Here is a 15,598-nt window from a genome sequence, read left to right as displayed (position 1 = left end):
AGTGTGGGGATTGGTAAGAGAAACCACTAGTTCTGTTTTGGACTTAACCTTGAGAGGACTACAGGATCTCAAAGTGGAAGTATGTGGTAGGCCACTGGCTAACTGAGGCTGCAGAAGCAAACTTTAGAGTCATTGGTCTAGAGATATTATTTAAAATCATAGAACAAAATGAAACCCTTTAGGCAGAAGGTATGGACATGAAAGATAATGGGTGCTGGGATTGAGCCCTAGAATACAAAAAGAAAAACCAGCAAAGGAAAGGAATTGTCAGAGAGAGGAGGAAAAGTACGATATTTTGGAAACCATGTCAAAGAGTTCTTCAAAAAGACAAGTGAACAACTGAAAACTGACTGTAGGATTTGGCAACATGGAGGCTGGTGGTGGCCTTGATAAGTGTTGATTCAGTAGACACATAGGGACTCCTCAAGACAGACTGAGATCTAAGAGAACAGATGCAAGAGGAAGGCAATGCTTCTTAGGACTTTTGTCACAAAAAGGAAAAGATGATAGCTGGAGGATGCAGCATTAAGAGAAGGTTTTGCTTGGTAGTTTGGTTGTGTTTTTAAGTCCAGAAGTACCGGAAAGTCCTTGAGCAGGCAAGTGAGAATGAGAAATAGGCCTTAGATTGGAGCAGAAATAGGAAGGAAGAGAAAATAATAGGAGGGAAGAGAAAATACATGGGTAGCAATGGAGATAAGTGGCACTAGACTCGGTTGTGGCAAGATGAAGATTTTATCTTCTGATTGCTTCTATTCTCAACAAACTACGAAGCAAGGCCATCAGCTGAGAGCGAGGAGGGAGGTTTTGGAGAAAGAGGCATTTGAAGAGAGAGAAAGCATGAGATAGCTAACTTGGAGGGTGGGAGAGTACACTGCCCAGGGAAATTTAGTGGGGTTGGCTAGTAGCCAGTATTCTCCATCCACATTTAGTCACTCAGGTACAGGGAGGAGGAGGAAGAGTGTTGGGCTTAACCAGGGCCAGAGCTTTACCAGGCAGGCACAATGGAAGGAAAGATGGACGCAAGGGCTGCAGGTATATGCACTAATGTGATTACAGGGATGGGCAACATAAGGCCAGTGAGGAGGGCAGTAAGGATATCAGTGAAAAAGTATTAGGGGAGAGTGAAGAAGGTGGCATGTCCGGGATGAGTAGAGAGCTGCCACATAAAGGGGCAACGGGTGGTAAAACCTGACGACATCCTTTAAAGTGGTGGGTTTTAAGGTTGTGGGAGGGACAACAAAGAGGTAATAGGAATCTACCTGCCTCCAATAATGTGAAGTTCTGGGTCAGGTTGGGGAGCAGAACCCAGTGCCCATTAGAGAGGCTGGCTGGGAAAACAGTACTCTCATAAGATTGCCAAGTTTTGACTAGAAGAGAATGGAGGTGACCATTCAGAAGAGAGTTTAAGGATTCTGGGGGTTTTGTGGATGTGATATCATTGAGTTCCAAGGACCTTGTGGAAGGGTCTGGATGGTGTGATTGGGTGGTAAGTTAAATTTTATTTGGGGGTATACAGTAAGAGTTAAGAGTTCCAAGAGTGAGAATGACTCAAAAGACTTGGATTCCACAAAGGGAGGCTCCAACTCAAGGAAGGATTACATCTAGAGTTGGTTTATAAGGGAGGTTTTGTAGAATTTGCAATCATTTCACTCTAGAAAAAAAAATATTCTTGATGGGTTCCAAGGTTAATTCCCCAAAGCACCTGAAGATGAATGTTGTTAATAGGAATGTAGAGCATACTTGCCATATATAAGAATGTTTCTCTATGGAGTTTGGTTTAGAATTTTCATTTGGAGGAAGACATCTGCCTCCTTTCAGGAATGGGGCAGAGTGCCTCCTGGTAGAAATGAGCTATGTTTGCTTTGGTTGTATTGGTAGCGGCCTTCACTCATAGAAAAGGCTAAGCAGGGACCGGTGTGATACTGACAGAAGATGAAGAAAGACTTTCCAGGGGCAGGGTCAATGGTGTGAAAGAGCGGTGAGGACCGAGGACTGGGGAGAGAAAAAGAAGGAGGGCATTCTGGAGTTAGCAAAGGATGTGTGGAGGGGATAATGAACCTCAGAAGAAATGAGTGTGGTGGCAAGAGGAAGATGAGCTAAAAAGGAGTTATTTGTTCCTTCCTTGTGGCTTCTTTTGGGACTTTACCAGCAGCTTGAGAGTGGTGGCCATATGCAATGGGATTTTGGATTACCCCACTCCTTTAGTTTCTTCTCATCTTTTCCATTTTTTCCTAACTCTTCCCCAATTTCTTCTCTTTGTGTGACGATGTCCTATCACCTGACACCATTGTTGACTATCCCTTAAGTGATAGGTAAATGGAGCATGGGGTGGCAGTTTTCAGCCAGTGGTGAAAGGGAAGAATGGGGAAGGGAAGGAAGTCTCCTCCAGGCAGTGTTTTTGGGAGTCAATCATCAGGAAGGACAAATGTAAATCGGTTTTCTGTAAGCTGGGGCACTGATAGAATATATGCATATGTATTAGAATATTATAATGCATTCCAATCACTAATGACATGAAGGGAGTTAATAGGATTTAGTATCTATAGCTGACAAGAAAAGCAATGTATGTGTCCTGTTTAAATTTCCAGTAAGTAATATGTTTTATGATTTCAAATTTTGGTCTTGTAATCAAGATAATAGATAAATGAAATTATATTTGTATTTTATGAGTACATACATGTTTTATGAGCATGTATTAAAATTTACAATTTTGTATTTCATTCAAAGACATGCATCTCAGGCATCATTTTCAGAAGAACTGAAGTTTAACTTAAGATTTCGTCTTTGGAACTGACATATCCAAAGCATTTGAATTCATGGATTTTTAATTTTTCCTCCCTGGTAGCAATGAAATTAAAGTTATACATTATGATAGGATTGCTATTCTTTATAAGTTTTGGTATTAACTGCTTACTTTTTAATTGCATAATTGTATTATAATATGAAAATCCCATATTTTTGAGATGATTGAGTCCCTGCATGGTTTTCTAAATGAGAAGTGATGAAGAGTTCCTTGGGAATAAGAGCCACTTTCCACTGTGATACAATACTGACTTAATTTCACAAGATCAAAGGCAAAAACATGATTGTTATTTAGTATCTAACAAAATACATATGTCTGCGTGAGGGGGAAACGTTATACAATGGTTCAACACCAAGGCAGACAGACCTAGGTTGGAATCAGCCCATCTTTGTGCAAGCTGCGTGTCCTGGCAAGTTCTTTCACCTCTTCGGGCTTGGACTCCTCATAGTAAAACTAGAACAATCATGCAACAGGCCTCCCAGGATGGTTGTGAGGATTAAGTAAAATTATGCAGGTGAGTGCTTAGCGAATTCCTGGGAAATAATTAGTACTCAATAAATACTACTGTTCATGGTTAAAAAAAAGGTGTGTGTGTGTGTGTGTGTATGTGTGTGTGTGTGTGTGAGGTATGGTTGACCAGATGGTTGGAATATGAAGCTACATGGAAAATGTCTAAAGGATTGTGGTAGAGGTGTGTTTGGTACCTAGCCCAGATACCTTTACCAGACTGGTGCTGTGCTCCCCAGGTTGCTCACTGTCATAGCCGCTCCCTCTCTGGGGAACTGCTCTCAGCTGTACAGGTCATATCCCTGCCCACCCTCCCCCTGACCTGGGGGAAGGCCTCAGCCAATGACTGAGTGATTGACCCAGGCGTACAGAAGACTGGCCGGCCTGCCTCCTGATGGGACCAATTCTCCTCTGCTTAGGAGAGCCGAATCAGTGGCTTATCAGCATTTGCCCACATCTATTCAAATGGCTTCACGTGCCAAACACGTCAGGGACAGAATGACTCAGCTTTGCGGGTAGGAATCCCACAGCTCTAAAAGGGGATCCAACAGAAAAAGAGTTAGCTGCCAGGGCCAAATTGAGAGTAAACGTAAAATTAAAGTTTTACTACAATTCAATTCTGAGCCTCCTGGTGGCTCAAGCAAAAGAAGAGAGACACGTTAAATCACACAAATGTATCAGTGGCAGTTGTCCAAAGCACACAATGCCTCAGTGCTACGGTCTGGCAAGAATTTGTCACATAGCTCTTCACATGGGGCATGCTGAGTAGTGACAGCGACAGGTGTCTCTGCAGTAAATGCAACACTGTTTTCTATAGTCTTTTGTTGCGGCATATTCATTGAGGGCTTTCAACTGAATTCCTGTTCCTGTGAGGGGTGGGGGAAGGCAAATCGGTGCGGTCCAATGGCACAGTTTTTTGGGAGTCTGAATTAGTTCGGAGATAAAACCTTGACTCTCTAGACCAGACAAAGGAATACGCCCATTATGCTCTTCCCTAGCCACCCTCCCCCACCCAATCTCTCAGCTGTGCTTGATAAGACGATGGGGAACAGTAAGCAGATGTAGGTTATTTTGAGGGGGCATAACCCTGGGAGCAGGTTTTCTGTGTCGCTGAAAAGGTCTGTCTCAGAGGCATGGGAAGTTCATGGTGTTTTGTGAACACCAAGTGGTGTCGCCCCAAGACTGGCATTTTAACAGAGGCCTGCTCCACCTGGGACGGGAGGCGGGCTAAGAGTATGGTCCCCAGAAACAGGACTTTGCAGCCTTCTCTTGTCATGTGTGAGTTCTAATCTGGCCTTCGAAAAGACTGCTCGGCAGAGTTTTTGCTTAGATAAACCTGATGGCTGTGCCCTGTTCACTTACAAAGGCTCTATTCAGTTCAGATCACTTTGGAGGGAGAACAGGTTAAGCAGTAAATGGGGAGCTTACAGTGGATTGTACATCTGCCAGCATTTTTTGGGGACACATCAAGTCTGTCACTGCAAAGGTAAGTTAGAGGAGACATATTAACTATCCCTTTTGTTCCTGTTCTAAACCTGTTTCTCACAAAGCTCAGGAACTGTCCGCTCTGGAACGCTCAAGGATTGGAACCAACAAAGCTGCAGGTTTTGAGAAAGAACGTCCTGCTCTCCTCAAAGAAGTGTTCTTGGAGGTTGGCCTGGGTTGTTTTCCTGGAAGATTTTTCTAGAGTGAACAGATGTAACAATTTTCTATAATTTGCCTTGGTGCAGATGCTGAAAGAGAGCATTCACAATAAAATATATGCAGTATATGTAATTTTGCTTGGATGTTCTGGGGTTTTAGAGTAAAAATGTGTACCTGCAAGCTGTTTTATGGTTTCTCGGTCGTAATGATCTCTGTTACCCAGAAGGCTACAACCGCAACTCCTCCTTCATGTGCAAGCACTCCAAAAATATCTTGATAGTTTTGCGTATTCTGCAAGGCACAGTGTTCTCCCCGTGTTGGCTTGGGAAGTGCGTTAAAATGTTCAATTTCCCTTTGCGGTAAATTTCTGAAGTGATCACATCAACAGGGAAGGTGGTGGATAGTCTTCGAAAGGAGCCCTTGCAAAAGGTGCAGCCACCCGAGTGGGTCTCAACAAAAGCTGCAAAGGAACTTCAACTGGGGATATGAGTTGTGACGGCAGATGAAGCTTATTTATGGAAACTGCCTTATTGTACTGATAAAATGGGAGAGAAGTGGTGGGGAAGGTGGTGAGGATTCTTAATAGCTGCAGCTTGCTACCTGCCTCTAGGGAGTCTGTGCTTATGCTCGTGGCATTCCTCAGGGGATGGATAAGGAGAGGGGCTGGGGCATCACTGCGAAGCCAAATCCCCAGACAGTCAATGAGCGAATGCTCTGCTGCGTGCGTCCTCTGCCGGCTCAATGGTTGACCCTCCCTCCAATTGTCAGCCCAATTTACCGACTGTTTCATTTGTCCCTGTGCACAGACATACATTTTCCACAGTGATTACGAAACGGGCTGCTACTGGCGGCGCCTTCCACAACACACATACTTGTTGAGTTCAATAGTTACCATTGGGGTTCCACTGGTCCTCTCCACCCAGCACAAACAAGAAGTTTTCTACCTCCACAACGCAGTGGTGGGCACTGTTGTACGGCATAACTGGAATCGAGGGGGGAAGAAAAAGACGCGTGAAATTCTTCATCTTAGGACTTGATACCTTGGCTCCCTGGTTGTTTGCTTCCACCAAAGGGCATAACATGTGAGAGTAAGTCGGAAGGAAGAAGAGAGCATAAGCAGCAGAGCGGGGCACCCACCCATCCACAGTGGCTCAGCCGTGTGTTCCCAGCAATCTCAAACCCAACCCCTTTTGACTAATTTTACATAATATTATTCCGCAAACTAGTCAAGGACAACCTGTCACGCTGCTTTCGATTCTTAAGTTCTCCTCACCGGCCTGATGGTGGGGATCGCATTCTAAAGCAATGATGGATCCTCCCAAATGGTCAGGGCTGGGGTTACTGCCTGGAAGAAATAACCCTGCAGACACTTGGAGCCATGAAGATGCTCTGCCCAAACCTGGTTTGCTGGCAATCTTTCCATAAACAGACTCGGGGTGCTTGGGAGCTTTCTATTCCACGGCAATGAGCAAGCTGAATTTCCATACAGTTTTAAGTTTTTAAATTAAGGTCCTGCTGATTTAATGCCTTCTCCAAATGTCTACGCTTAATCTCCTGTACAATGTCATTAGCAGCACGCTCACACGTTTCCTACCTACCTGCTTAGGAGCTCTTCTGGAACAAAGATAAAAACCGTCAGGAACATCACAAACATCCATTCCCTTGGTCTCGCCCTTCCCGCCCCGCCCCCTCCCGGCCCCAGTGTGGTGGCTGCGAGGAGGGCGTGTTCTTTAGAAACCCACCAAAGCCAGGTTTCTCTGTGTTTGTCTGTTCTCAGTTACATTTTCTTTCGGGGACACGCACAGTGTGAGACTAGGACAGCCCCGTCACCCCATGTGCCGTGCAGTGCTGGTCTCTGCTATTATCACATCATATGGCAAATGTAAACTCACACAGAATTAGTTATCGTATCACATGCGGTGGTTTGGACCCAGTGACACCAGTAGGAAAAATGATGTCCTTGTTCAGCTCATCATATGGGCACCTTAAATCTAGGTGAGGACAAATGGGGAGGTGATGTGCATGTTCAGGCAGGGAACTTATTGCTTGACACGGATCAACAGAGCACTTAAGAAACCAGTGCAGTGGGAAATCAATATGAGTCAGGGCCAGCTCTTTGTGCTCTTTTGCCAATGCCGGAAGAGAGAGAGCCTATCTTATGGCCAACTCATTTTGGATGATATATATCTCTCATTTCATTTTGTTTTTCCTATCTTTTATTTTTCTCAGAATGCACTTATGCTGGCTAAGATATGTAAATACAATGAATAGCTTTGAAGTCTCTAACATAGCTTCTGAAAGAGCAAATCAGATCATTTAAGCTTCTTACTAAAGGATTTTAGGAGTTTGGGTTATTTTATTAGTTATTTATTTTTTACTATGAATATTCATTGTTTTTGAACTTATATCTATAATGTCAGAAGGCCTTGGTACAGAAATCCCTGATTTCTGTGATAATGTGGAAATTGGATGTGGATTTGTGCGGTCCGTGGATTTGTGTGTGGTCCGTTAATTAGGTCACTGACTTAGGGAATCATCCTGGGGATGTCCTTTTGCCCCTTAACCCTCAGTTATCTCTTTGGAAAATGCTTTTAACCATACGGCTCTGCAGAGATACCATATAGCTTCTCAGAATCCAGTGGGGCAGAATATATGTTGAGTTCGCCGACCAACTAAGATGGAATAGGTTTTGAACATTAAAAAAAATATATCATTGTTTAGATTATGATGCTAGTTCCAAAATAGCAAACGGAAAACTATGCTACTCATACGTGATGTATATTGTGTATATTGTGAGCAGTCTGGTGCTACCCCAGTTCATCATCATGTCATCTGGGCAGTGTAAGCTCACAGTGTTGATTATCATCTGCATGCATCTATTCACATGGGATGCGGGCACAGGAATAGAGGCTGTAACCAACTTACGTTATGACTTCCACTCTTCGGATATTTAAATTTTTGGTCAGCTCAGTGCCCAAACATTATAGGTAATGAAAACCTGTATTAGCATCTTTTTAACTAGAGGTCCAGTTTGATCATAAAGCGCAGTCTCTGAAAATACAACAACACTTGCGTTTTGTTCTTGCCATTTATTTGCTCCCATTCAGGCAAGCAGAAATTAAGTGAAGGAAATAATACATGATTTATTCTTAAGCCTCTTTTTCATTTGATTACCCCTATTGTTATGCTTTACGCAAACAAATGAAACTATTGCCCTAAACTATCCAAACCTTCAAAATAAGAGAGAAGCTCTTTGAAGTCCTAATATAAAGGCTACTTGAAGGCATTCCTATTTTTTACTCTTGTTTTTAAACCTTCTGTGCTATATTTCTTGGCTGAGTATTCTAGTATTCTCATTCCTGAATTACTGTCTTTTCTAAATTATTACCATGAATCGAGAGGCTATAAATACACACAAATAACTCTTTGAAATTATTCTGAATGTGAAACGTTCCAAATTTATTAGAAAAAATCTATATTAAATCAATGTTCGAGTTTTGCAAAAGACCTAATTTGACTTCTGATTAAACCTGAAGCAAAGCAAAATAAATAGGGCAGTGAGCGAGAGCTCACATCTGTCTAAATTGGCACTGGGTACTGCACGTATCGATTACCTTTTAAATAACAAGGGATACATGCCTGACCCTTTCCAGCATTCTTGAGAGGTGGACGCCAGCCTTGCCCTCACAGGCAGGTATTGGAGGAGAAGTTTGTACTCGTGTTCATATATAGCCCAGTGCGAGTTTTAAGCGTGTCAGTCAGTGAGTTAGAGGGAAAGGGTAAAGAGAAGCTAATCAGGATGAAATGAGATTAAAGGCTGTCTAATTTTACAGCAACTGTGATCCATCAGCCACTGTGAAAGTGACAGTGGAAATGAATGATGGAGACAGACAGGTGGGGCTGTACATTTCACTGATTTATCCTCAAATGCACTGGGCCTTATTTTATTGAGTGAACATGACCGCATTTATCATGACTGTCATCTAAACCCACTTCCCTCCATTTAAAAAGGTCACTTTACTCAGAGGGAGTAGGAAAGAGGCACTTTCAAATCAGATTTAAAATCTCATAACACGTGTTTATAAGGCCCTTTGTGAGAATTCTAAACTTTACTAAACAAACTAGAAGTGCCAGAAGGAAAGGCTGGGGTGGGGGGCAGGGAAGCCAGAAAACTGAAAAAGAAGAAACCTTTGGTCACCTAAGGGAACACATTCACTTAGTCTCTGAATCAGAAGCAATTTGTACCATGTTTCCCTTTCCCGCCCCAAACACCTGATATTCTATTCTAGTCTAGGACGTTAAATAAGACATTTACATTTAGTATTTTTAATTAAGAAAGTGGGAAGCAAGTAACACTATAAAATAAACTTGGACATGATATTAAGTCACAGTATTTACTCTGCAGAATGACTCATCATCACACACTCAAGAGATGTTAGCAATTGTTATAAGCGGCCCAATTTACTTATATACCTGTTAATTGTTTTCTCCTAAGTTTAAGGCCACACAAAAAAATCTCAGTTACACAAAGTCTTTTACCCCCTCCCTGTACCAGCACAGTAAAGTGTCCTAAAGTGTTACATACAAAATTGGACTTCGTGGATATGACAAAGGAGAGTCAAACCTTCAGAGTGTCTCATGTTCCTTTTCATACTACTAACCACCATTACCAAACATTTACCACTGTTCGGTTGCTATAGATAGAGAAAGTAAATACGTAATTATATCCGTGTATAGTTTTCTATATTGTATCTCCGAAAATATAACAACACTTGTGTTTTATTCTTGCCATTCATTTGCTTCCATTCAGGCAAGCAGAAATTAGTAAATGAAATCATATCTGATATTATAATACATGATAAAATGCAATACGTGATAAAATGTACCAATGTTTTATTTACCTATATCTTTCATTTAATACAACGAACTTCAAGGGAAGCATTACTCATTTGTTTTATCTCGATAAGGCACACTGAGGCCTTGAGAGGTTAAGTCACTTGTTGAAGGTCATACTCAGCTAATGAACGGCCGAGAAAGAACCCGAACACAGGGAAAACTGGATCCCATCCCACAGTCTTGTCCATTTCACTCTACTGATTTTCAATAGGTATGCTCATCCAACCAGCAAGTAATTACTGAGTACCTGTGTGTTCAATGATGGTGCTCCTGAAATTTCTGTGTAATTTTTTTGTATTGAATCATATTTTAAAAGTGTATTATTTTCATATTGAAAGGAATCTTTAATTAGAGCAAGTGGACACTCCTCTATTTTTTTTTTTTTAATAACTCCAGGTATTCAAATAGTTAGTTTTCTTAAAGTAAGCTATGGTTGTTTGACGAAGCCAGTGTTCAGAAAAGCACTGAATAATCAGCCAGTTAAGGATGGGTAGAGTCTATTGGTGGAGAGTTTTTATTTTTTTAAAAAACCACTGAGGTCATATTTCGACCTTGTAAGCAGATTCAAAGCATCTTGGGTGTAGAGGCGCCTTTCCTGATATATGAAACGTGCAGGGGGCTTGTTGTATTTATGTAAGGTCTTATCCTGTTAGAGATCCACATTACCCTGTTTCCGCCCATATATGCCTAAGGAATATATATCTCTTCCAGCAGAAAGTATAGGTATCTTTCCTAACCACACATTTTCATGAACATCCAAAGAAGAGATTGAATAGGGCTATGGTAAGTTTATAGGATTGCTAAATAAATGGTTGTTGAATGTTATCATTTTGCCATAATGCTTATGAGGGCCTTGATTTTCTATTGGCTTCAAACACATAAGCTTGCAAAACTGTCAAATATGAGATAATTCTTAATTTTTTTAAAAAAATTAATGCCCATGGTAAAAATGAAATCGTATTAAAAGTAAGGATATGCAGGACCAGTAAGTTTTCCTTCTATCCCTGCACCTCAGCTTTTTAGTTCCTATCATAGAGGCTGTCACTGTTAGTATGTTCTTGGATTTCCCTTTCAGAGAGTTTATATATAGGAGTCATTTCCTTTAATACAAATGGCTAAACATAACTATGGGCATACTGTTTAGTACCTTGTTGTTTTTTTTGCGCTCAAGCATGCATTCATTTACTCTTTCTCCGCCAGTCAAATATTTGTTCAGCTGCTACTCTATGCCAGGCAGTGTTCTACCTGCTGGGGAGGTCATGGCGGAAAAGAGCATCAAGGAACGTTCCAGTCAGGGGAAGCCCATAGTACACGGGTGCACAAGTAAGTAGGCACTTTTGTTTCAAATGATAGGTGCAATGAAGAAAAGTACAGGAGGGTCAGAAGAGAGAGAGTGACGGGGGTGGGGGGAATGTCGCTAGTGGTTAGGGAAGGCATTTGTGAGCAGACTTTTGAGTCCTCTCAGGCTGACCGAGGTGAGCCAGGGAACCATGCAGGGGAAAAGGTGCGGGAATGACAAGCACAAAGGCCTTGAGGCACAGGCGTGGAATGAATCGAGAATGGCAAGAAGACCAGAACAGAGAAGAGCTGAGATGAGGTCTAGGTGGTCCGACCACGGGCAGGTCAGGTGTGAGGGTGCAGGCTTGGTCAGAAGACAACACTTGGATTGTCCACCACTGCATTTTTTTTTTTTTTAAACGGCTGCACGGCGTTCTCTTTGATGGGGATCCTATCATGTATTCCATTCTTAATTCATTCAACAAGCATTTATTCAACACCCATTACGTGCAGACTCTTTTCTGGTTGCTGACAATGCGGCAGGGAACTAAGCTCTCACAGAGCTTACATTACAGGGGAGAGAAGTATGTAAACAAATACGTAATGAACAGGAACACAGCCAAATGAAAATAGATGATGTAAGGAGAAAGAAAATGGGATGATGTGTTACAGAGTGAGTGCCTGGTTATTGCTGTAGCTGGGGTGGCCAGGGAATGGCATTTAAGAGAGAGCTTGAAGGGCTAGAGGGGGGCACTGTTATAAAACGAGGGCAAGGAGTCCACGCAAAGAGACCCTGAAGCACAAATGAACCGGGTGTGCCTGAGAAGCCCAGAGAGGTCTCTGTGTCTGGAACTCTGAAGGTAAGTAAGGCCAAAGAGTCGTGGGATGAAGCCAGGAGGCAGGCTGAGGCTGGGCAGATGGGTCTTCACAGGCCAAGGTGAGTGGAGTGGATTTCATGCTTGGCATGATGGGAAGGCACTGGAGGGGTTTTAAGCTGCTGAATGATGTAATCTGATCTCTGTTTTAAAAACATTACTCTGGGGGTGCCTGGGTGGCTCAGTTGGTTGGGCGACTGCCTTCGGCTCAGGTCATGATCCTGGAGTCCCTGGATCGAGTCCCACATCGGGCTCCCTGCTCGGCAGGGAGTCTGCTTCTCCCTCTGACCGTCCCCCCTCTTATGTGCTCTCTCTCAAATAAATAAATAAAAAATCTTAAAAAAAAACCAAAACCCAAAACAAAACATTACTCTGGCTCCTGTAGATGGGGGGAGAGAGGGAGGAGAAAGAGGGATACTAGATAGAGCACCCCTCTTATGGTCTGGAGGGAGATGATGGATGTCTGATCAGGAAGCAAAGCTAGGGATGGACAGAAGGGACATCTGTGGAAGGCTGTTGCTACCAACGGTGCTCTGTTGTGTCCTTGGAGGCACCCAATGTGCACACACGGGGGTTCATCTGTAGGACTGATTCCTCCAAGGGAAATTTCTGGGCCAAAGGATGGCTGCATTTTAGATTTTGTTGGATATTGTTACACTGCACCCCTTTTTACATTTCTGTCTTTGCCAATATGGTAGGTGAACAATTGGGAGCAAGTTAAAATGTAAATGGGCATATATTGAATTATGCTAGAGGTTGAACGTCTTCTCATGAATTTCAAGTCTATCTATCTTTTTTTTTTTAAAAGATTTTATTTTTAAGTAATCTCTACATCCAATGTGGGGCTTGAACTTACAACCCCGAGATCAAGGGTCTCATGCTCTAGTGACTGAGCCAGCCAGGTGCCCCAAAATCTTTCATATATTTTTTCTATTGGGTTTTCAGTTTCATGATATCAGAATTTATGTTTCCTATAATTATGTGATTTCTGTTTTTGAAGTGTTCTTTTCTATGGAGTTATCTAGACTGGCAAAATAAAAATGATATTTTGGAAGCATGATGTTGCTAGAATGTATATTTGTGAAATATTTACTCATTGAAGCAAATTCAAATAGCATTTACATGTTGTTGAAAACAAACATAACCTGAAAGAAAGATGCTCCACTTTAATAATATTGGTGAGTATTCTTTGCCATAGGATCATAGAGGAATTTTTTTTTTATTTTTTAAAGATTTTATTTATTTATTTGACAGAGAAAGACACAGCGAGAGAGGGAACACAAACGGGGAGTGGGAGAGGGAGAAGCAGACTCCCTGCCGAGCAGGGAGCCCGATGCGGGACTCGATCCAGGACTCCAGGATCATGACCCGAGCCGAAGGCAGTCGCTCAACCAACTGAGCCACCCAGGCGCCCCCATAGAGGAATTTTTAAAAACAATTTCTTCAACTTTATAGTAAGTGTAATTGAGAAACATAAATAATTAAAAATTTACTATGTGGTTTAATACTACCCTCTAGTCTTTCTTCAAAGACTTAGCAACTTGGCCAATGATTCCCTGGAGGTAGAAACAGATGTATTAATAAAACATTTTACATGAAGCAGGGGCTTGATAGATACTGTTGAATAAATAATCCACAGAAAAGGCTCTATTACCTTTTTTTCCTGTCATATTTGGATGGTACTATCTCTGCAAACTACCAATAGTAGTTTGTATATTTGGGGATGACTTGATCACTAAGGACAATTAGTCTGGAAAATTAAGCCCTGTGAGAAATTTACATGGTCTGAATCCAGTGATGAGTTGGCTGAAGTTCTGAATTAACCCAAAGGTTACCAACACTTTCTCCCTCATCCCCAACTTGTCCTGCATACATTAAGCCAGGTTCCCATAGTCCCACTGAAGACAAAATTATTGAAGTGAATTCATGATACATAAATCTGAAAAAAGTGCATGTGTATTAGGTTTTGGACACTGTGCATGAACCGAGAGAGCTTGTTTCTCTCTTATGGTTCAAAATTGTATCTAAGGGAGAGTTTTCCTGACAATGAGTATTGCTTTGATACTTCGTCTTTTGTGCAACTATGGTACTAAATTCATGCTTTATTGTACACTTGCCAAATCATGACAGTTTATTAAAATTGCCTGTCTTATGTTTGTTACCACTGAAGGATCTGTGAGCTCCTTTAGGCTGGACTGTGTCATCTTTATAGCTTTATGCCTAGCACGGTACCCAATACATAACGCTGGGACAGACTCTGGCATTAGCTTGAGCTTTTATTCCTAATACGTTATTTAGAAATATTAGTGAATTGGGGCACCTGGGTGGCTCAGTTGGTTAGGCATCTGCCTTTGGTTCAGGTCATGATCTCTAGGTCCTGGGATCGAGCCCCACGTTGGGCTCTCTGCTCAGCGGAGAGTCTGCTTCTCCCTCTCCCTCTGCCCCTCCCCCTGCTCACACACACTCTCTCTCAAATAAATAAATAAAATCTAAAAAAAAAAAAAAGAAATATTAGTGAATCAATAAACATCAGTAGCATGAATGAGTGGATGATAGCTAAGAGAGACTGTGGAATTTACTTCTTTGGAAGGTGTGCAAAATAGAATGGGTCCCATTAGATGTGAAGGAGGGAGGGATTGAAGGAAGAAAGGGAAGAAGTTCAGATTCTATGACATCTAGGAGAGATATCACCCTGTAAGCGATACATATGTTTTAAATGAAGGAGGTTCGAAAGTTCCTTAGAAACTGTGACATATTTCTTCAGGAACTATTATGGACCTCAATGTGCCAAGGTCAAAGGCTTTCAATAAATCCTTGTTGATTTACAGTTTTAGCTCTGAGCACTTTACTTGGGGAAGCACTAACAATGAGCAAAGCCAAGGGGACTTCAAATAGGACTTCTGTTATCTATTTAAACAAAACTGACTTTCAAAGTCTTATTTTTATTTTAATTAGAATATTTTTACTAATATGTTCCTAAATTATGACTATGTTATTGTAATATTAACTACTTAATTTTGGATACTTCCTGGCATGTTAGTTTGAAGGTAAATATAGTTTCATTTTCACTTTTGGAAAGTAAAACATCTTTGAGAATAAAAACTACAGTCTCTTGCAATGATTAGTTCTATTTTTTGTTGTTTGTTTTTTTCTGTTTTATAAAGTATTGTGTTTTCAGGGACAGGTTGATGAAACGTGCTGGTGCTTTGATGTTTGCCCCTTCCTACAAGCCCCTTCTTTCCTTGTTAGCTTCCTTATCTTTCTGGGGCAGTGAGAAATTGCACCTTTCATTCTACACCTAAAAAGCCTCACTAAAAAAAAAAATAGTAAACTCTTTAAATGAATTAAAGTAGTAGAGCAGCACATATTATTTAAAGCTGTGAAAATAAGACCCTTGATAAAGGTCAAGGGAGCCAGGGCTATTTATACTGTGGATGGTCCAGCAACAAGGGAACATATATGTTCGTTAAATAGTTTAAAGTCTCTTAGATGATGGCCCCCTAGTTGTCCCAAATTATTGAGAGCAGGAAGAAGGAAATGGGTGTGGTCTATATAATGAGGATTTACACAGAGTTTTTTTATATAGGTCCCATAA

At 41.6% G+C, this 15,598-nt stretch overlaps 1 protein-coding gene across 1 annotated transcript in view; it reads right to left on the bottom strand.

Annotated features, from left to right (window-relative positions):
• The window catches only part of KLHL14 (kelch like family member 14), a 94,449-nt gene that overhangs the window by 14,814 nt on the left and 64,037 nt on the right, over positions 1–15,598 (bottom strand). Inside the window, exon 3 of the mRNA XM_034995726.1 lies at positions 5,847–5,936. Within this exon, the coding sequence (XP_034851617.1) occupies positions 5,847–5,936 (90 nt within the window). The remainder of the gene's footprint in view (positions 1–5,846; positions 5,937–15,598) is intronic.

Source organism: Mirounga leonina, unplaced genomic scaffold (genome assembly GCF_011800145.1).
Source record: "Mirounga leonina isolate KUSES-001 unplaced genomic scaffold, KU_Mleo_1.0 Mir_93, whole genome shotgun sequence".
Taxonomy (NCBI): Eukaryota; Metazoa; Chordata; class Mammalia; order Carnivora; family Phocidae; genus Mirounga; species Mirounga leonina.
This window is presented reverse-complemented; position numbering and strand designations above follow the sequence as displayed.